The following is a 23,702-nucleotide window of genomic DNA, read 5'->3' as shown; positions in this document are numbered from 1 at the left end:
CCTGTCATGCCAAATAATGTCCCCCAGCCAAATAGTGTCCACCTCTGCGTCACAATAGGATTCGATAAACTATAAGCGTCCGTAGCTATCTCAACGGTGTGATGACCTAATTATTAGAATTTTGGAGATCATTACAGCCTTAATTACGTTCTTTTCATCATCGCTATGTAAACAAGGCTGATTTCCGCCGCAATTTTGCTATTTAAACAAGTTTTGTTTAGCTAATGGAATTAAAACATTACTTCAAACTACTTTTTGGTACCTTGTTAACACTACAACATGGAATCCATGTCTTAAACATGGCTGTGTTTTGTAAATGTAGAAGAAAAAGTGTAATCTGCTTGACATGTTAAAGTTACTAATATTACAGATCACAGTCAGCTAATTTCCACTCCATCCATATGCAAATCTGTTTGATTCATACACTGGCTTGTCTGGCTGTCATGTTTATATTTTCACCTGCCCTTCCCTTCTCTACACTGAAATAACAACATTTCAGTAGTCCTCTGTTATGATTTAAAATAAAATAAAAAAGAAGCTCGTTAGCACACCCTTGTGGTTGAGTATATATGTATCTATTGTAGGTCATAGGATACAACAATGAATAATGTGGAACAAATAAATACCATCAAAGGATACCTTACAAGTTACAATAATGAACACCTTGTGAAACAAATGTGAAAACCAACATGGCAATATTTCAGAGTGGAATACATAAACGTTGATCGTTTTTGGAACAGTTGTGTCATTCATTTATTTTCACAGATTTTTTTGTGCACTCATAGACTAAAATACTGAATTCTGGTGTGTGGAATATAGAGGAGATGGTTGATGTGTGGGTGGGAGGTTCTGCCTGTCACTTGTTCTCAATAGCCAGCCTGTCTCAGAACGGGGACTTGAAGAGGGAGACTCCAAAGTCCAGGAACTGCTTGTTCTGTGTTTGCAGTGCTAGTGCTTTTACTTAATCTGTGTATTTCACATACTATGTGCCCAGTATGATAGAGCAAAAAACTTTCTTAGCAGATATTGACAACATGACAACAACAGTAGCTGTAGATGATGTAACATCTGGGTGTTGGGCAGAACCCCTAGGTCCTGGAGAACAGGAGCAGAGTTAAAGGGAACAGGGTAGGAGACAGAGACGTAAACAAGCAAACACAGGTTACACTTTACTGTGAGAAAATTTGATGGATTAGTGCAGTGTTATAAATGGTAGATATGTACTTTTCAACACTTTTGGAAGGTATAGCCTACCTCAAGCTGGTCCTCCTCTGACTCAGAGCACAGAGAATCAGACTGATCCGAACTCACTTGTTCTGGTGGATGGGATACTTCCTGGGGGGCTCGGACAGTCGATGGTCCTAAAGTCATTTGGAGAGGTAAATTGAAGAGGTACATTTTTATAAGCATAACGACAATTTCTTGCTTTCTCAAATATCAACCAAAGGTTAATGTACTTTGTCTATTGGGCTTCACTGAAGTGTAGGGCGTCAGGGTTTTCAGTGGTCGACCGTCCAACTGCTCCAACTGTAGAAGATTGTTGGCTTCCACCGAGGTAACCCTAGATAGATGTCAGTGTAAAGGAAACTGAAACTAGCTTCAGGTTATTTTATTGTCTGCGATTTTTTAATATTCACTTTAACAGATGGTGAAATAACAGCGAGGTTTCCCAGGTCTCGCCTTCCTTTCGTCCTTCTTCCAAACCAAGTAATTTGCCCAGTGATCGGTCGCCGTCAGACACCAGCTGTTGCCATCCCTGGATTCCGTGAAGGGTCTGATGAAGTCCACCCCTAACATTTAAAGTGTTAGAGAGAAGATTTCTTTATACCTACCCGTATCTGTGTCATACAGTATACAGATGTTCATATTTGTAAGGATTCTCACACACACACACACACACACACACACACACACACACACACACACACACACACACACACACACACACACACACACACACACACACACACATTCTATAATATTGAACTCTGCTGTGGTCAAATAAAGCAACCATTACAAAACAACTTATCAGTGCAAAATTTGAATTGGGACACTTACCGATCACTTACCAGCATCACTACTCTGGACAGTTCTGACTTAGAATATGTGGACAACTACAAATACCTAGGTGTCTGGTTAGACTGTCAACTTCTCCTTCCAGACTCACATTAAACATCTCCAATCCAAAATTAAATCTAGAATTTGCTTCCTATTTCGCAACAAAGCCTCCTTCACTCATGCTGCCAAACACCCTCGTAAAATTGACCATCCTGCCGATCCTCGACTTCAGTGATGTCATTTACAAAATAGCCTCCAACACTCTACTCAACAAATTGGATGCAGTCTATCACAGTGCCATCCGTTTTGTCACCAAAGCCCCATATACTATCCACCACTGCGACCTGTACGCTCTCGTTGGTTGGCCCTCGCTTCATACTCAACGCCAAACCCACTGGCTCCAGGTCATCTACAAGTCTCTGCTAGATAAAGCCCCGCCTTATCTCAGCTCACTGGTCACCATAGCAGCACATACCTGTAGGTATATCTCACTGGTCACCCCCAAAGCCAATTCTTCCTTTGGCCACCTTTCCTTCCAGTTCTCTGCTGCCAATGACTGGAACGAACCTCATCCCCATACTGTATTTATTTATTTATCTTGCTCCTTTGCACCCCAGTATCTCTACTTGCACATTTATCTTCTGCACATTCTACCATTCTAGTGTTTAATTGCTATATTGTAAATACTTTGCCACCATGGCCTATTTATTGCCTTACCTCTCTTATCCTACCTCATTTGCACTCACTGTATATAGACTTTTCTACTGTATTATTGACTGTATGTTTGTTTTACTCCATGTGTAACTCTGTGTTGTTGTATGTGTCGAACTGCTTTGCTTTATCTTGGCCAGGTCGCAGTTGCAAATAAGAACTTGTTCTCAACTAGCATACCTGGTTAAATAAAGGTGAAATATTATTATTTTTTAAATCATGTGCCTTGATGAAACAACTTTGATGGGCTTCAACTCTGGTGCCACAGTCTTTGGCCTCTCAAACTTCTGGCTTGCTAGATAGGGTACTGAGCTGCAAAAAGTGACAAATTGGAAACTCGCGCGCTCTCTGATATGACACTCATTGAAATCATAAACATTTCAGATATAATAGAATGTGACTGATAAACAAAAGGTTATTTCACTTGCCCAGCTGTCCACCTCCTTTACAATTCCCCGTCAGAAGAAGCGTAGGTTGATTTTTGGCAATCGTGCTTCACTCCAAAATAGCCAGCATGCATCTCGGTCAGCACGGCCTCCTTCTCCTCCTTAGTAAAAATCACCCTCCTGCCTGGCTGGCCATCCTTCCCCCTTAGGTACACATGATTGTCTGGAATGACCATAATTGCTTACACCTATCAATTTGATTGATCAGGTTTAACTGATACTGGAGCTAGACACCTCAATAGGACAGACATATGACTATATCAGTGGAGGCTGCTGAGGGGAGGACGGCTCATAATAATGGCTGGAATGGAGTCAACTGAATGGTAGTTATCAACCACATGGAAACCACCTGTTTGATACTATTCCATTTACTCCATTCCAGACATTATTATGAGCCATCCTCTCTCAGCAGCCTCCACTGAACTATATGTATAGCTAGCAACTAGCTAACGTTAGATGGAAAATGGTTGTTGAAAAATGGTTGTATGTAGCTAAATCCGTACAATTATCTAATATAAATTAACTGTTCAACGTTATTGTGAATTTCTCTGAATGTTGCACTTCTTTTCAAGATCAGTGGTGTTTTCATAGTACTTCGCCTGGTTGGAAAGATAAAAGAAAATCTCCTCGAGGTATGCCACTGAAGTGCAAGCCACACACAAACAGAAAGCCGCGTTAACAGTTACAGTAGCTTGCTAGCTAGCGTTAGCAAAATAAAACTGTCTGGCAGCTACTGTAGCTGGCTAGCTGACTAGGCAGGCTGAGGTATATAAGTACGGTAGCAAGCAACGTCAATCTAAAAACAGCTTCAATTATTTATTCCTATTTAACAATATTTACTTATATAAAGACAAGTACGAGGTAAAGAAAGTGTTCTCTTTCCAGTCTCTTTCCGTCAAAAGCATCGACCTTGGAGAGACATTGTGAGGTCATAATTTTGCAGACTGAGCGAACATTTATGCGGTGAACTAGAACTGTCCGCATCCTCTTTCCTTCGCGACAGCTACGAGGTAAAATAGAGCCAAGCAACCAGCATAGCAATGAGCGCTTTGGTTCATTACATAATCCAGTCAGAATGTTGCAAATTCTAGCACCAGCCCTGGCAACAGCCCTAGGAACAGCCCTAGCGACAGAAGATAGAACTCATTGTGACGCAGAGGGGGACACTATTTGGCATGACAGGCCCTCGAACCAAACTACTCCCTATTGACGTGCGGAGTAAGCAAGTGAGGCAGGTACACGGACCAAAACAACCCACATGGCTGTTCTGTGTTCTGCTTTTAATTATTAAAACCTGCTAACTTGTAGAAGAAATCATGGCACGCAATTTGTGACCAAAATCAAACATTGTGTATCTGTATTGTTGTTCTACTACACACACATTAAATCAATTATATCTCCTCTGCCAAAGTGCAATGCATTTGAAAATGTTTACTCTAAAATAGATTCAATTGCACATTTTCCTCATCAATCTACACACAATAGCCCATAATGACAAAGAGAAAACAAGTTTTATGTCATTTTAGCAAATTTATAAAAAAACATTTAAAAAAAACAGAAATGCCTCATTTACATAAGTATTCAGACCCTTTGCTATGAGAGTCAGGATTGTGTCGAGGCACATATTTGGGGAAGGGTAACACAAAATGTCTGTAGCATTGAACGTCCCCAAAAACAGTGGCCTCCATCATTTTTATATGGAAGCAGTTTGGAACCACCAAGACCAAGAATCCGATGGTCACTCTGACAGAGCTCCAGAGTTCCTCTATGGAGATGGGAGAACCTTACAGAAGGACAACCATCTCTGCAGCACTCCATCAATCAGGCCTTTATGTTAGAGTGGCCAGACAGAAGCCACTCCTCAGTAGAAGGCACATGGGAGCCCGCTTGGAGCTTGCCAAAAGGCACCAAAAGACTCTCACATCATGAAAAACAAGTTTCTCTGGTCTGATAAAATCAATATTTAACTCTTTGGCCTGAATACCTGGCGTCACGTCTGGAGGAAACCTGGCACCATCCCCACTGTGAAGCATGGTGGAGGCAGCATCAGGGTGTGGGGGTGTTTTTCAGTGGCAGGGACTGGGAGACTAGTCAGGTTTGAGGGAAAGATGAATGGAGCAAAGTATAGAGAGATCCTGGATGAAAAACTGCTCCAGAGCACTCAGGACCTCAGACGGGTGAAGGTTCATTGGGACAATGACCCTAAGCAAACAGCCAAGATGATGCAGGAGTGGCTTCGGGACAAGTCTCTGAATGTCCTTGAATGGCCCAACCAGAGCCCGGACATGAACCCGATCGAACATCTCTGGAGAGACCTGAAAATAGCTGTGCAGTGACCCTCCCCATTCAGCATGACAGACCTTGACAGGATCTGCAGAGAAGAATGGGAGAAACTCCCCAAATACATGTGTGCCAAACTTGTAGTGTCATACCTAAGAAGACTCGAGGCTATAATCGCTGCCAAAGGTGCTTCAACAAATTGATTGTAGGCTAATTTTTAATTGTAGGCTAATTTTGCTGGGAGGCAATGAGGAGATTCGGGAACTTTCCCCCACGGGATTTCCATTGCATTTCCATAGTTTTAGTTGAGCTCGATTGGCCATTTTACCTCATTTATTTAAAAAAATTAAAAAATACATTGCATGAGCCACATCAGTTAACATCATTTTAATTAACATTCTACATTACCATGGAAATTATTGCATCGCAATTCTAGTCAGCCATGAGTTTACAAGTCAAATTGCCAGGGTTACAGGTTCCAGGCCTGTTCTATTCATTCTATTTCTATGTGTGCTTCTGTTGCATTGTGGGGCCCTTGCCTAGGCAACCGAAGACGTGTTTGTTTCAGCAAGGAGCAACAAAGTTTCAACACAGTGTTAATAGGGCCAGAACAATACCAGTATCGTGATACTCGTTAGTATCGTGGCAAGGAAACAAAACACAAAACGGATTTAACTTCTTTAGGAAAGCAGCCCTAATGTTGGAAACAATAATAATTATGTTGTCATCCAGAGTCACATTTATTTATTTTCCTATAGCATACAATATTTTTTCATCAGCAGGTTTTAAAAGGACAAAAGAGTTTGTCCTGGTTTGTGTTTTCATTTTTGCCATAGAAAAAATAATGCGATACTGGTATCATCACAGCCCTAGTTATTAAGAGTCCATGTTACTAAAGAAACAGACTCAACCGTACAAATGCTCGGCCATCCTGTCTTCTGTCAGCTGTTTGTTAAAAAAAATATGTATATACAGTACCAATCAAAAGTTTGGGCACATCTACTCTGGGTTTTTCTTTATTTTTTACTATTTTCTACATTGTAGAGTAATAGTGAAGACATCAAAACTATGAAATAGCACATATGGAATCATGTAGTAACCAACAAATTGTTAAACAATTCTTCAAAGTAGCCACCCTTCATGGGAGCTTTGCACACTTGGTATTGAAGCTGAGCTGTAGTCAATGAACAACATTCTCACATAGATGTTCCTTTTGTCCAGGTGTGAAAGGGCAGTGTGGAGTGCAATAGAGATTGCATCATCTGTGGATCTGGTGGGACGGAATGCAAATTATTGTGGATCTAGGGTTTCGGGGATAATGGTGTTGATGTGAGCCATGACCAGCCTTTCAAAGCACTTCATGGCTACAGACGTGAGTGCTTACGGGTCGTAGTCGTTTAGGCAGGTTACCTTAGTGTTCTTGGGCACAGGGACTATGGTGCTTGAAACATGTTGGTATTACAAACTCAGACAGGGAGAGGATAAAAATGTCAGTGAAGACACTTGCCAACTGGTCAGGGCGTGCTCTGAGTACACATCCTGGTAATCCATCTGGCCCTGCGGCCTTGTGAATGTTAACATGTTTAAAGGTCTAACTCACATCAGCGATGGAGAACGTGATCACACAGTCATCCGGAACAGCTGGTGCTCTCATGCATGGTTCAGTGTTGCTTGCCCCGAAGCGAGCATAGAAGGCATTTAGCTTGTCTGGTAAGTTTGCATCACTCGGCAGCTCGCAGCTGGGTTTCCCTTTGTAATCCATGATAGTTTGCAAGTCCTGCCATGTCCGATGAGTATAGTAGGATTCAATCTTAGTCCTCATTTGATTAAAAAAATATATATATTTATATAGCCCTTCGTACATCAGCTGATATCTCAAAGTGCTGTACAGAAACCCAGCCTAAAACCCCAAACAGCAAGCAATGCAGGTGTAGAAGCACGGTGGCTAGGAAAAACTCCCTAGAAAGGCCAAAACCTAGGAAGAAACCTAGAGAGGAACCAGGCTATGTGGGGTGGCCAGTCCTCTTCTGGCTGTGCCGGGTGGAGATTATAACAGAACATGGCCAAGATGTTCAAATGTTCATAAATGACCAGCATGGTCAAATAATAATAAGGCAGAACAGTTGAAACTGGAGCAGCAGCATGGCCAGGTGGACTGGGGACAGCAAGGAGTCATCATGTCAGGTAGTCCTGGGGCATGGTCCTAGGGCTCAGGTCCTCCGAGAGAGAGAAAGAAAGAGAGAATTAGAGAGAGCACATGTGGGGTGGCCAGTCCTCTTCTGGCTGTGCCGGGTGGAGATTATAACAGAACATGGCCAAGATGTTCAAATGTTCATAAATGACCAGCATGGTCAAATAATAATAAGGCAGAACAGTTGAAACTGGAGCAGCAGCATGGCCAGGTGGACTGGGGACAGCAAGGAGTCATCATGTCAGGTAGTCCTGGGGCATGGTCCTAGGGCTCAGGTCCTCTGAGAGAGAGAAAGAAAGAGAGAATTAGAGAGAGCACATGTGGGGTGGCCAGTCCTCTTCTGGCTGTGCCGGGTGGAGATTATAACAGAACATGGCCAAGATGTTCAAATGTTCATAAATGACCAGCATGGTCGAATAATAATAAGGCAGAACAGTTGAAACTGGAGCAGCAGCATGGCCACGTGGACTGGGGACAGCAAGGAGTCATCATGTCAGGTATTCCTGGGGCATGGTCCTAGGGCTCAGGTCCTCCGAGAGAGAGAAAGAAAGAGAGAAGGAGAGAATTAGAGAACGCACACTTAGATTCACACAGGACACCGAATAGGACAGGAGAAGTACTCCAGATATAACAAACTGATCCTAGCCCCCCGACACATAAACTACTGCAGCATAAATACTGGATGCTGAGACAGGAGGGGTCAGGAGACACTGTGGCCCCATCCGAGGACACCACCGGACAGGGCCAAACAGGAAGGATATAACCCCACCCACTTTGCCAAAGCACAGCCCCCACACCACTAGAGGGATATCTTCAACCACCAACTTACCATCCTGAGACAAGGCTGAGTATAGCCCACAAAGATCTCCGCCATGGCACAACCCAAGGGGGTTGATTTGATGCTTTGCCTGTTTGATGGCTCATCGTACGTCATAACGGGATTTCTTGTAAGCGTCCGGATTAGTGTCCCGCATTTTCGGATGAATCCTGGAACATGTTCCAGCCTGTGCTAGCGAAACCGTCTTTTAGCTTAGCATCCGCTTCAACAGACCACTTCTTTATTGAGCACGTCACTGGTACTTCCTGTTTGAGCGTTTGCTAGTAAGCAAAGCAGGTTTGAGTAGTTAGCGAGGTAACTTTGATCAACTCTGAGTTAAATTTGGAATACGAAAGTGGCTCACATTTAGCCAGCTAAATTTCTATAGCAACGAATTCTTCAGAACTAAACTGTTCCAGGCTGGCAAACTCACGACTAATTCCACTTAACTCCAGTTTCCCTGAATTATATGACTGAGGTACTAGGTGAGGACCAATGCAATCACATTCCCTGCCCTTCATTTGAGGAAGACAACTATTTTATTAATGAAACATTTTTTTGTGTGTAAAAGAAATACCAATGTTAAAATACACTGAGTGCACAAAACATTAGGAACACCTTCCTAATATTGAGTTGCACACCTTTTTGCCCTCAGAACAGGTGTCGAAAGTGTTCCACAGGGATGCTGTCCCATGTTGACTCCTAAACTTCCCACACTTGTGTCAAGTTGGCTTGATGTCCTTTGGGTGGTGGACCATTCTTGATACACACGGGAACTGTTGAGCATGAAAAACCCAGCAGCGTTGCAGTTCTTGACACACTCAAACTGGTGCACCTGGCACCTACTACCATACCCCGTTCAAAGGCACTTAAATCTTTTGTCTTGCTCCTTCACCCTCTGAATGGCACACATATACAATCCATGTGTATAAAAATCCTTCACTTCATCTACATTGATTGAAGTGGATTTAACAAGTAACATCAATAAGGGATCATAGCTTTCACCTGGATTCACCTGGTCAGTCTATTTAAAGCAGGTGTTCCTATTGTGTATATAACATTACACGTTTAGGAATGACGGAATGCATTTTAAACATCCCACAATACAAACACTTTTGTATGACTTAATGAACATATATCGATATGTGGGTAAAACGCTGCTTGTGCATTGACAAGCAAAGCACACCGAAGACTGCATTACCGATAAGCATTCAAACAAAGACAAGACTTCTAAAAGCCTATTTCACATCGTAGCGTGATGAATTTGCAAGATTTATTTTCTTTCATTTTTTCATTTCTGCGCAAATTAAAATGTGCCACTCTGACTTGCCCATGGATTGACGATCCAGCATTGTCTCAATGAAGAGGTCGACATTCGACTAGCCTCTGGCATCACTTTGAAAGGGAACAATCTGAGTCTCTGCTTCATTCTCTTACCATGGAATTGCCATTATGTCTTAATGTCACCTAAACACAGTATGAAATCACTGAAGAAAACACTGCTGTCTAATCATTTCAAACGGAGCCTGTTTGTTGAAGCGTAAATCCATCTTAGAGCTGTAGTTTAATTTATTGTAAATAATGTGAAGTAAATAATACTGTTTTGTATTCTGTAGAACCCTATTACCATCTTATTGATCTGTGTGAGACTTTAATAAATGTGTGTGTGTGCGCGAGCTTGCGCGTGTGTGTGTGTTTTAAGCCCACAGTCTAATCAATGCTTATCTTGGAATTCAGACATGCACAGTAAACAAGAGTGCACTTAAGAATGTCCACCAAAAGTGCAGTAGATGGAGAGGCAGCCTTTTCAAAGATGAAAACTGTTAGTATGTTGACCGAAGTGTGTGTGCTGGACAACACATTGGGTGTAAAAGCTGACACAGTTACAGTCAGCACTTCCTGCTGTTGCTGTATGAGCTCAATCCGTTTCCGTGTGTGTGTGTGTGTGTCAGTACTATTTGCATAATGAGTGTGGGCTACATGGTTTTCTGTTCCTGTGTAGGCAGAGGGTTGGTAGACAAATAGCATGGTTGTCTGTTTGTAGTTAGAAGGAGGGTTGGTAGGCAAATAGCATGGTTGTCTGTTTGTAGTTTGAAGGAGGGTTGGTAGGCAAATAGCGTAGTTTTCTGTTTGTAGGTAGTTGGTCGATAAAAATGTGCATAGTTTAGTGGAATTCAATTGGTGCGTGTGTACAGTATATTTGTTATGTATCTTATGTATCACACACGTACAGCATACAGTTACAGAGCCTTTGAGCGGAAAATCTGTCAGACATCGCGGGAGCTGCGGCTACAGCATCTCAAACAGCAAATTTTGTCAAAACCCACAAAACCTACCACAGTAGTTATTATATTTAATGACACCTACATAAGAGTGTCAAAACCTACCACGGTAGTTATTTTATTTAATGACACCTACATAAGAGTGTCAAAACCGACAAAACCTACCACGGTAGTTATTTTATTCATTGACACCTACATAAGAGTGTCAAAACCTACCACACAAGGCAAAACATTCCGTAACACCATAGCCTACCTGTCAAGAGTGCGTTTATGTTATAGAACATTTTTATATAACATGGACCATGTTAAATTATCATTGTAATTGTGCACACATTGATCTCAGACATGCACCTACCCCAATGCTCTGTTGCTGATGACTGGGATGAATGCAGGAGCAGATTTCAGGAGCAGGACAAGACACCCTCTTTGTGACTGATGACTGACATAAGGGCATGTACGTGATAGGCCTGTCTGGCTTATATGATTCTGATGGTCATAATGCTTCATGACAGTGTCATAAAGTGTATTTGATCACGCTCTCCGCAGCCGATGTGAGTAAGACCTTTCAACAGGTCAACATTCACAAGGCCGCAGGGCCAGACGGATGATGTCTTCTGTTGTTGTTTGATTGGTTCCTGGCTTGACTTCTGTCATTGGTTGGTTCCAACTGCAGCGTACACAGACACATGACTGAACAACCGAGAGCTGTCGGACCGCCTCAGCGGTTACATAACTGGCTTTGCACCTGTCAATCAAGAGGTATGCGCTCCAGGGATTATAGCCAGAAGCTAAGACTTCACTTCTCCTCTCCCTCCCACTCTTTCTCCTCCTTCTTCTCCTGCCTCTTTGTCATCCCTTCATTCAGCTTAGTATCTTTTCCCCTTAGTCCTCTGAGCTCTCCCGTCTTTACTGTCATTAAATGCCTTTCTATCACTCTCTCCCTCTTGTTCTGTTTCTGCCTCTAACACCCTCCATCTACCTTGGCTCACTCTCAGAGGACACAGGTTATGCTGGTGCAGAGAGTGAGTCTGGCCCTGTCTGTCTGAGGGGGCAGTATGTGTGTGTGTCTCAGATGAGGTCAGGGACTGAGCGGATGTGAGGATGAATTTAGGAGAGGCGGTGGCTGTTTTCTGGATGAGTGGAGCTTGTCGTCCCGAAGTGGTGCCTTTGGCAGTCCCCTCTTTTTCTCTCTCTTTCCCTCTTTCCTCCTGTGCCAGTTTCTCCCACTCTCCCCTCTGTTCTCCTTTTATCTCTCATTCCCTCCCAGTCTCCACAACCATCTCTCTCTCCTCGTCTCTCTCTCTCACTTCATGAATGAGGGTTTGGAATTGGCGTTTCAAGGGTTACGGGACGAGTCACATCGTCTGACCTCAATATGCGGATGACTGCTATCGGTGAGCTTGAGCTGCTGCCTCCCTGCCTCCTACCCCCTGTTTCCCCATGCCACCTAACCCTTGCTTCCCCATGCTATGGTTTTCAAGGGTTTCGTTGTTTGAATGTGTTACTGTTGGTGGCTCTACTAAATTGTGGCTTACAGTATTGCTCTATCTTGCACACAGTCCTTCTGCTGGCTGGATAGGTTCTCTAGTGGATACCTGTCTTGTCATCATGAGACCAGTGTGAAATGTTTTGTGTGTTTGTGGGTGTGTGTGTGTGTGTGTGTGTACCTCTGACAGGTTCCCCGACAAGTTTGAAAACATGTGGGAAATCCAGATGCAGTTTGTGTGTTTGTGTTTGTGTGTGTGTGTGTGTGTGTGTGTGTGTGTGTGTGTGTGTGTGTGTGTGTGTGTGTGTGTGTGTGTGTGTGTGTGTGTGTGTGTGTGTGTGTGTGTGTGTGTGTGACTCAGTGGGTGACTCACACTCTCAGGAGATGACTTGATCTGACAGCTGTCTAGGTCAGGGTCACAGTAACATCAAAGTGAATGAATCATGTTGGTACACATGTCTCCCTCGGTTCCCTAACTGGTTTCATCACACATGTCTGTGCTGGGATGAAGGAGATGTGTAATTCTTCTCATGTTTGAGGATTATCGCTATGCAAGCTTGGTTTCTGTGTCACTCGACACTCTAACATATGTTTAATTGAAAGGTATACTGCACTTCAAAGTGATTATATTATTCTGTGACTGTGCTCTGTAACATATGCTGAATATGGTCATTTACATTATCAGTATATGCTTTTAATCAATGTACAGTAATATGTGGCCCGTACAGAAACCAAACCCTCAATTCTGAAGGTGGAAATTGCCAGCAACATGCTCCAACCAACCCGTCTGAACCAAATGTGTTTTACTGTAGTTTGTTTGAAGTGCAACACAACAACGCTAATCAAGAGGAACTCGCTAGAATTCATTCTTCCTTCAAGGCTGTGTTCTGTTGTTCCAAAAACAGGTTGCTATATGACCTAGTTATTGCTCAGAACTGCTATGTTGCTGTTTCCCATTTTAAATATTTGGGAGTCAATATATTTGCTTCCTTAGATAAAACCATTGCCGGAAAATTTAACGCGTTAACGCTCAAATTGTAAGATTGTAAGATGGCGCCGGAGGGGAGGGCCGCCGTCTTATCGGCTCTTAACCAACCATGCTATTTTGTTCGTTTTTTTGCGTTATCCGTAACTTGTTTTGTACATAATGTTGCTTCTACTATCTCCTATAACTGAATAGAACTGCGAGCGCTCACCTCAGATTAGACAAAGAGTTTTTCTTCAATGAGTCGGACGGTAGGGAGATACTGCAGAAATCCAACCAGGCCCATCATTGGGCACCATAGTCCCTGTGTCCAAGAACACTAAGGTAACCTGCCTAAATGACCCGTAGCACTCACGTCTGTAGCCATGAAATGCTTAAATGTTGGTCATGGCTCACCACAACATAGAAACTCTAGACCCACTCCAATTTGCATACCGCACCAACAAATCCACAGATGATGCAATCTCTGTTGCTCTCCACACTGCCCTTTCACACCTGTACAAAAGGAACACCTATGTGAGAATGCTATTCATTGACTACAGCTCAGCGTTCAACACCATAGTGCCCTCAAAGCTCATCACTAAGCTAAGGACTCTGGGACTAAACACTTCCCTCTGTAACTGGATTCTGGACTTCTTGACGGGCCGCCCCCATGTGGTAAGGGTAGGTAACAACACATCCGCCACTCTGATCCTCAAAACGGGTGCCCCTCAGGGGTGCGTGCTCAGTCCCCTCCTGTACTCCCTGTTCACCCATGAAAGCATGGTCAGGCACGACTCCAACACCATTAAGTTTGCCCATGACACAACAGTGGTAGGCCTGATAACCGACAACGATGAAGACAGCCTATAGGGAGGATGTCAGAGACCTGACCGTGTGGTGGAAGGACAACAACCTCTCCCTCAACGTGATGAAGACAAAGGAGATGATTGTGGACAACAGGAAAAGGAGGACAGCGCGCGCCCTCATTCTCATCGACAGGGCTGTAGTCAAGGAGGTTGAGAGCTTCAAGTTCCTTGGTGTCCACATCACCAACAAACTAACATGGTCCAAGGACACCAAGACACAAGAGGGCACGACAAAACCTATTCCCCCTCAGGAGACTGAAAATATTTGGCATGGGTCCTCAGATCCTCAAAAGGTTTTACAGTTGCACCATCGTGAGCATCCTGACTGGTTGCATCACTGCCTGGTATGGCAACTGCTCGGCCTCCGATCGCAAGGCACTACAGACGGTAGTGCGTACGGCCCAGTACATCACCAAGGACAAGCTTCCTGCCTTCCAGGACCTCTATATCAAGGAACGCCCTAAAAATGGTCAGACTCCAGCCACCCTAGTCATAGACTGTTCTCTCTGCTACCGCACGGCAAGCGGTACCGGAGAGCCAAGTCTAGGACAAATAGGCTTCTCAACAGATTCTACCCCAAGACATAAGACTCCTGAACATCTAATCAAATGGCCTTCTAGGCTATTTGCATACAAGGTAATATGTACATGAGTACCTACATGTACATACTACCTCAATTACCTCGACACCGGTGCCCCCGCACATTGACTCTGTACCAGTACCCCCTGTATATAGCCTCCACATTGACTCTGTACCAGTACCCCCTGTATATAGCCCTGACTATTGACTCTGTACCAGTACCCCCTGTATATAGCCTCCACATTGACTCTGTACCAGTACCCCCCTGTATATAGCCCTGCTATTGACTCTGTACCAGTACCCCCTGTATATAGCCTCCACATTGACTCTGTACCAGTACCCCCTGTATATAGCCCTGCTATTGAATCTGTACCAGTACCCCCTGTATATAGCCTCCACATTGACTCTGTACCAGTACCCCCCCTGTATATAGCCCTGCTATTGACTCTGTACCAGTACCCCCTGTATATAGCCTCCACATTGACTCTGTACCAGTACCCCCCCTGTATATAGCCCTGCTATTGACTCTGTACCAGTACCCCCTGTATATAGCCTCCACATTGACTCTGTACCAGTACCCCCTGTATATAGCCTCCACATTGACTCTGTACCAGTACCCCCTGTATATAGCCCTGCTATTGACTCTGTACCAGTACCCCCTGTATATAGCCCTGCTATTGACTCTGTACTAGTACCCCCTGTATATAGCCCTGCTATTGACTCTGTACCAGTACCCCCTGTATACAGCCCTGCTATTGACTCTGTACCAGTACCCCCTGTATACAGCCCTGCTATTGACTCTGTACCGGTACCCCCTGTATACAGCCCTGCTATTGACTCTGTACCAGTACCCCCTGTATACAGCCCTGCTATTGACTCTGTACCAGTATCTCCTGTATAAAGCCCTGCTATTGTTATTTACCCTTTACTTATTTGTTGTTATCTCTTACTTTTTTTTTTAGGTTGTTTCTTAAAACTGCATTGTTGGTTAATTAAGGGCTTGTAAGTAAGCATTTCACTGTAATTTCACCTGTTGTATTCCGCGCATGTTACAAATACATTTTTATTTGATTTTAAATCAATTCAATCTAACCTCAGTAGATACGATAATATCCCAGTTGCTTTAACAGACAGAATATCAATTGTCAAAATGACTATATTGCCGCGGCTGAATTTATGTAGTTCAATGCTTCCCTGGTCTCCCCCTACTGGTTATTGGGATAGGTTTTATAGTGTGGTTTCAAAATGTATATGGCAAGGTATATGATCACGGATAAATGTACAAAGAGGGAAAGATGTTGGACTATCCGTACCAAACTTTTAAAATTGTATTTCCAGGCACTAGCATTATTTTGTCCCCTAGCTGAGTATAGAGAGAAATATGGTGTCTCCTATTGCCCTGGAAGAGGTGGTCTTCACTGATATGTCCCTTAAACAATGTCAACTACACTTTGGTAGTATTACTGCTCACACTATTTCTATTTGGTACAAACATTTTTGACTATATAACTGGGAATGAAAATGGCATGCCCATGCTGCAGAATTTCACAATAATACCTTGCGATCTGGAGGGCGGCCTTTTGCATCCCACCAATGGGCCAAATGTAGAATCCGTTCCCTTGCCGATAATGATGGACAGTAATGGTTTGAGAACATTCCAAGATTCGAAAAATACATACACGTTATCAGGAAACTCCTTTTTCCCCCTATAATTGACAATTTAGGTCAGCTACTCTGGCCTGTGGGGTCCCTTGGGAAACACAACTACCGAACCATCCAATGATGAAATTTAAAAAATAAATTATGTGGGCTCCTGAAGGGATTGATCTCTATAATACTATATATTAACAACCTTTGGTAAATTCATATCCTGAGCGAGCCATTAAAACATATGGTTCACAGATCTAATTGAATCTGAACAACCTTTTAACTGGAACAGAATTTGGCAAAAACATTACCTTGGTATCCTGTAATCTGAACCATCAATTCGTTTGAAGTTTGTTCACAGACTGTATTTAACACCAAGGAAGTGTTTTACGATGCACCAAGGATGCGTTTTACTGTGCACTGTGTCGCCTAAATCAGATAGGCACATTCCTTCAAATTATGTGGGAGTACCCTACTGTTAAATTCAGGGACAAAGTAAAACATTTTAGGGGGGAAGTGCATGATTTTAAATATTCAATGCTTTGCATCTATTATGCTGCTTAATGATGATAGTGCCCTTGAAACTCTCAATCAGTCAGAGAAGATTACTGCTGTGAAAACCTTTTTTAGAGAGAGAGAGAGAGAGAGAGAGAGAGAGAATTCTAATTCTTTGATTGCTTTTGTGCACTTAAACCCCCTTCGGAATTTTTTTTCTCTCCATTTGGTCACAAAGTTGAGCTCACGGTACATTTAGCCAGTTGAAACATGTCTGTTGTCATGTCACAGAGCTCACAGAGATGGCCTATACTGGCTGCTTGTCTCACTAAATAACCAACACACAGACACAGTCTCTCTTCTGAAATACCCTGTACTGCATGTATATCAGTGCCTGCTGATAGGATTGTACCTGATCAGTGTGTATTATAAGCCCAGCAGCGCTCATCTCCTGTTTTAGTACCAAAGGCCTGTGGAGATCAGCTGCAGGCAGCTTGTTGTTCACACTCGCACAGCCTGGTTGGTTAGACATACGGCTTAGTACAGAATCAAACCTTATCCATTCACTGTACATAATGCACTACTCAGGGCCACAGCCTGGTTGGTTAGACATATGGCTTAGTACAGAATCAAACCTTATCCATTCACTGTACATAATGCACTACTCAGGGCCACAGCCTGGTTGGTTAGGCATATGGCTTAGTACAGAATCAAACCTTATCCATTCACTGTACATAATGCACTACTCAGGGCCACAGCCTGGTTGGTTAGACATATGGCTTAGTACAGAATCAAACCTTATCCATTCACTGTACATAATGCACTACTCAGGGCCACAGCCTGGTTGGTTAGACATATGGCTTAGTACAGAATCAAACCTTATCCATTCACTGTACATAATGCACTACTCAGGGCCACAGCCTGGTTGGTTAGACATACGGCTTAGTACAGAATCAAACCTTATCCATTCACTGTACATAATGCACTACTCAGGGCCACAGCCTGGTTGGTTAGACATATGGCTTAGTACAGAATCAAACCTTATCCATTCACTGTACATAATGCACTACTCAGGGCCATAGCCTGGTTGGTTAGACATATGGCTTAGTACAGAATCAAACCTTATCCATTCACTGTACATAATGCACTGCTCAGGGCCACAGCCTGGTTGGTTAGACATATGGCTTAGTACAGAATCAAACCTTATCCATTCACTGTACATAATGCACTACTCAGGGCCACAGCCTGGTTGGTTAGGCATATGGCTTAGTACAGAATCAAACCTTATCCATTCACTGTACATAATGCACTACTCAGGGCCACAGCCTGGTTGGTTAGACATACGGCTTAGCCCAGAATCAAACCTTATCCATTCACTGTACATAATGCACTACTCAGGGCCACAGCCTGGTTGGTTAGACATATGGCTTAGTACAGAATCAAACCTTATCCATTCACTGTACATAATGCACTACTCAGGGCCACAGCCTGGTTGGTTAGGCATATGGCTTAGTACAGAATCAAACCTTATCCATTCACTGTACATAATGCACTACTCAGGGCCACAGCCTGGTTGGTTAGACATACGGCTTAGCCCAGAATCAAACCTTATCCATTCACTGTACATAATGCACTACTCAGGGCCACAGCCTGGTTGGTTAGACATATGGCTTAGTACAGAATCAAACCTTATCCATTCACTGTACATAATGCACTACTCAGGGCCACAGCCTGGTTGGTTAGACATACGGCTTAGCCCAGAATCAAACCTTATCCATTCACTGTACATAATGCACTACTCAGGGCCACAGCCTGGTTGGTTAGACATACGGCTTAGTCCAGAATCAAACCTTATCCATTCACTGTACATAATGCACTACTCAGGGCCAAAGCCTGGTTGGTTAGACATACGGCTTAGTACAGAATCAAACCTTATCCATTCACTGTACATAATGCACTTCTCGGGGCCACATCCTAATAGGCAGGCATACAGACGCATAATACAATTGGTTTTGACGTTTGACATTTTTCCATTGGCTCAATTGTACCAGGCCAGTCAAGTGTCTTGTCGTTGTTTGGCCAATACCTCTCTCCTGTTTCATAGTCTATCGACTACCCCCCCCTCCTCCTCCCAGCCATAGCGAGACTAATCACATCACTCTGATTGATTGTTAGTACAGATCACTATTATTGATCACCTATTGATTGTGTGCACAGAGAGGTTGTGTCTGAGTGATGGTCTATTGTTGATATCATGAGATGGCAGATATCTGATGGAAAGACTCAAAACACCATGATTGTGTAATGAAACCATGAAAAGTAATGCACCCTAACCGGAGATCTGGTGTTTGGATGTAAACACCAATGTCAGTGTTATGAGACAAAGAACGTTTTAGAACAGAATAGAAGTACTCTGGAACGCCCAAAGTGGTTATTCAATCTGAATATTGTTTTTTAGGAGAACGTTGGGGGGGTCAATGCATGTAAAAGGCAGCATAAAAATAATTCTTTTGGGGGGGACTGTCTCTCATACAGTCAAATGGTTAGTAATAAATGCAAATGAGTTATAGCCTAAATGTTGATTAATGATTAACACCCTGTGGAGAATATTTTTGTGGAGTTCCACCTTTTTCAATGCTTTATTTAGACAGAATAGAAACAGGAGGAGACAGAGAAGGAGTGAAAGTGGGACAGGCGGAAAGCGGAAATGGAACCCCTGGGGCAGTAAGATGGTGCATTTCCACACCCTCAGCCACACAGCCACACTGTGAAACATTATTCTGGGGTGAATTTCAATTGACAACAGCAACAAACAAAAACACAAATACTTCATAGAAAATGAATGCAAGTCGTTTCAATGTAAGAATCAATCCGACTTAAATATGTTGCTCAAAATGTAAGTAACTTTTATGAGGGCAACTAACCAAAGAGAGAACATTTTGTGATTGAACTGATTTGGTTTGAATCAAACATCTTGTCACGTGGCTCTTTTCTTTTTTTTTTCGAGGATTATGGGTAATTCAAATGTTTTAGACTTTAGGATTATTTCACAGAATGTTGTATGCACGTTTGAAGGACGAAAAGTAAACTTCTATATGAGTGTTAAGCAGCTTGTTGTGCCAGGGGGCGTAATGGATCATGATGAATGGATATCAAAACCATGAATCAAAAATGAAGTTCAATGGTGAGACTAACCATTCCCACATTTCTACCTTTTGACGGAAGAGGCAAATATAGTGCTTGTTGTAAAACCTTCAGTTACTGTTGGTGGGTTGAGCACTGTGCTCAACAAGCCTACCAAAACGTTCAAACGATCAGATACTGAACAAAAATACATTTTTAACATACTGCAGAAGAGCTGTTCTAACGCTGAAACACCATGATAGTGTTTAGAAGATTTAGAGAGGGGAAACAACACCAAAAGAGAAGGTATTTACTTCTGCACTGAACCGAACTCGAAACGTAGGGCTCCCAGGCCCTGGGAAGGTGTTACTCAACCCTTGATTAAGTGGTGTTACAACACATCCTGTCATCTTTCGAAAACATCTCGGGAAGGAGGTGTTTCAGTACTCCAGCAAAGTTCAGCTTTCGCCTCCTTCGCGTCGGTGCCAGCTCAGTTGCCACTCGTTGAGGTGTTACAGAGCACTTCATTTTAAGTTGCTGGGTTGCTGACCGCCATTGATTTAAGTGTGTCTGTGTGTTTGAGTGCGCCTGGAGGGAGAAAGAGAGAGAGAGAGAGCGGGAGAGAATTACCATGGTAACCACAGTGTAATTATGAGGTACAGCTATGCATAATCCACGGAACCAAACTCGGGAGACAAAGCCGGCACTGGCAGTGTGTGTACACTGTAATCACTATGTGATCAGGGATGCTGTAGGGTTGGTGTTTATCCCTGGGCTTGGTCTATGTCCTGATCACCAGATTAGTTTTTGTTGGTGTAAGTGGGGACAATATATCAGCTGACCCTCTCTTCACCAGAAGTATAATTCCTATAGAACCTGTAGCAGGAAATGGTTGACTACAGTAGATGCACACACTGACCGGCCTCGGTTAATGCATCGTGATGACAGTGGACCTGGGCATGGAAATGGAGCAACACCGGAATGGATATGTATCGTAGATAAGAAGCTTCACACTCTCATGCAACATCCTGTTAGTGGTGTCCCTGTAGATGTGCTGTTTCATTGGTGTTCTCTTGGTACATGAGACCCACACTGATAGCCGTCTGCTCACTGGAAACGTGTGTGCCCTGCCTACACACACGTCCACAGCAGAGGAACGGGGCGAAGCTTTACGGTCGCTTTTATGGTGAATATTATGCTCTCGACTGTGTTTGCTGGTGAAAGCATCGCTCCTGTAGGAGCTGTAAGGCTGAAAGCATCTCTGGTGCAGGAGGTTCCAGGAAGTTGGAATCCTCGTTCCGATGCTGTGTTTTGACCAACATGTTTTTCAGGATGTCAGGTTTATTAAGCTTTGTGTTTCTCTCTCTCTCTCTCTCTCTCCACCCTCTCTCTCTCTCTCTCTCCACCCCCCCTCTCTCTCTCTCTCTGTGTCTCTCTCTCTCTCTCCACCCTCTCTCTCTCTCGCTCTCTCTCTCTCTCTCTCTCAGTTTGTTTGTCTGTGTGTGTCTGTGCATGCATGTTTGTGTGTCTGTGTGTGTTAGGTTGTGTGTTTAACGCTGTATTTTTAAACATCTGTCTCCCCAGGTTATGGGTGCCACTGGCGCCTCGGGGGTTAACTCGGACAGAGCTCTGCCCAGCTCAGAGATGTACCAGCTGGACATAGTGCTGAAGAGAGGACACAACCTGGCCATACGGGACAGAGGAGGTACCGAGCCATATACAGTATATCTGTCCATCTATCTTTAGGGGGTTGGGAGGTACAGGGTTGGACTGGAATAATGTGTTTGTAAAAAAAAACTAAATCGTGAAAAGTCTGTCTCACTTTTTTTTCTCTCTCTCTTTCTCTCTCTCTCTACTCTCTCTACTCTCTCTACTCTCTTTCTCTCTCTCTCTCTCTCTCTCTCTACTCTCTCTACTCTCTCTCTCTCTCTCTCTCTCCACTCTCTCTACTCTCTCTCTCTCTCTCCACCCTCTCTCTCTCTCTCTCCACCCTCTCTCTCTCTCTCTCCACCCTCTCTCTCTCTCCACCCTCTCTCTCTCTCTCTCCACCCTCCCTCTCTCTCTCTCCACCCTCCCTCTCTCTCTCTCCACCCTCCCTCTCTCTCCACCCTCTCTCTCTCTCTCTCTCTCCACCCTCCCTCTCTCTCTCTCTACCCTCTCTCTCTCTCTCCACCCTCTCTCTCTCTCTCCACCCTCTCTCTCTCTCTCTCTCTCTCCCCCTCCCTCTCTCTCTCTCTCTCCACCCTCTCTCTCTCTCTCTCTCCACCCTCCCTCTCTCTCTCTCCACCCTCTCTCTCTCTCTCTCTCCACCCTCCCTCTCTCTCTCTCCACCCTCCCTCTCTCTCTCTCCACCCTCTCTCTCTCTCTCTCTCTCTCTCTCTCTCTCTCTCTCTCTCTCCACCCTCCCTCTCTCTCTCTCCACCCTCCCTCTCTCTCTCTCCACCCTCCCTCCCTCTCTCTCCACCCTCTTAGGTACCAGTGATCCATATGTGAAGTTTAAGCTGTGCGGGAAGGAGGTGTTTCGCAGTAAGACCATCCACAAGAACCTTAACCCTGTCTGGGACGAGGGGACTAAACTACTGGTGGACAGTCTGCAGGAACCTCTCTATGTCAAGGTAACGAACATGCACGCACGCACACACACACACACACACACACACACACACACACACACACACACACACACACTCTAACACAGATGGTGTGTGTTTTCCCTGCAGGTGTTTGACTATGACTTCGGCCTTCAGGATGACTTCATGGGTTCAGCTTACCTCTACCTGGAGTCCCTGGAGCAACAGCGGTACTGTAGGCCTATGGCATCTGTATATCACCTGTTTGTGAACTGTTTTGGCATATACTGTGCAAACAGTATGCAGATCACCTGTCTGACAGAAGCTTTTCTCCAAAGCGACTTATAGTACAGCGAGTGCATGCATTTTCAGTCTGTGTATATGACGATCCCTGCACAAATTGAACTCACAACCTTAAGCCACACGAAACCACATGACTGCATTACGTCATCAGCTATTGTGGCTCCCGGGTTTTGCAACCTGTTTTCCTCTGAGGTCCTCTGTTCTGTTCCTCCAGTCGAACTGGACCCTACCTGAGACCTGGTGTCACACAGACATCCACACACTCAGACTGTCACGCCCTGACCTTAGAGAGCTTTTTATGTCTCTATTTTGGTTTGGTCAGGATGTGATTTGGGTGGGCATTCTATGTTCATTTTTCTATGTTTTGCATTTCTTTGTTTTGGCCGGGTATGGTTCTCAATCAGGGACAGCTGTCTATCGTTGTCTCTGATTGGGAACCATACTTAGGTAGCCTTTTCCCCCCTGTGTTTTGTGGGTAGTTATTTTCTGTTTAGTGTTTTCTGCACCTGACGGAACTGTTCGTTGGCGTTTCTCGCTTTGTTATTTTTGTTCTAGTGTTCAGTTTTAATAAAAATCATGAACACTTACCACGCTGCGCTTTGGTCCGATCCTTCTTCATGCAACGATGAGCGTTACAGAACTACCCACCACAAACGGACCAAGCAGCGTGGTATGGAGGAGCAGAGGGTTCAGGATTCGTGGACTTGGGAGGTAACCCTGGACAGGAGAGGACCCTGGGGGCAGGCTGGGGAATATCGCCGTCCGAAAGAGGAACTGGGGGCAGCTAAAGCTGAGAGGACTAAATACAGTAGTGCTCACCAGAATAATGTTTTAAATCGTGAAGCAAGTGAAGCAAGTCAGCGAAGCAGGCATGAGAGGCA

At 44.0% G+C, this 23,702-nt stretch overlaps 1 protein-coding gene across 1 annotated transcript in view; it reads left to right on the top strand.

The window, feature by feature from the left end:
* The window catches only part of LOC115101043 (multiple C2 and transmembrane domain-containing protein 1-like), a 53,140-nt gene that overhangs the window by 15,820 nt on the left and 13,618 nt on the right, over positions 1-23,702 (top strand). The window contains exons 2-4 of the mRNA XM_065004718.1: positions 21,533-21,653; positions 22,421-22,563; positions 22,669-22,748. Of these exons, the coding sequence (XP_064860790.1) occupies positions 21,533-21,653; positions 22,421-22,563; positions 22,669-22,748 (344 nt within the window). The remainder of the gene's footprint in view (positions 1-21,532; positions 21,654-22,420; positions 22,564-22,668; positions 22,749-23,702) is intronic.

This window comes from Oncorhynchus nerka, linkage group LG19 (genome assembly GCF_034236695.1).
Source record: "Oncorhynchus nerka isolate Pitt River linkage group LG19, Oner_Uvic_2.0, whole genome shotgun sequence".
NCBI lineage: Eukaryota > Metazoa > Chordata > Actinopteri > Salmoniformes > Salmonidae > Oncorhynchus > Oncorhynchus nerka.
Note: the sequence above shows the minus strand (reverse complement) of the source record. Positions and strands in the feature narration are given on the sequence as shown.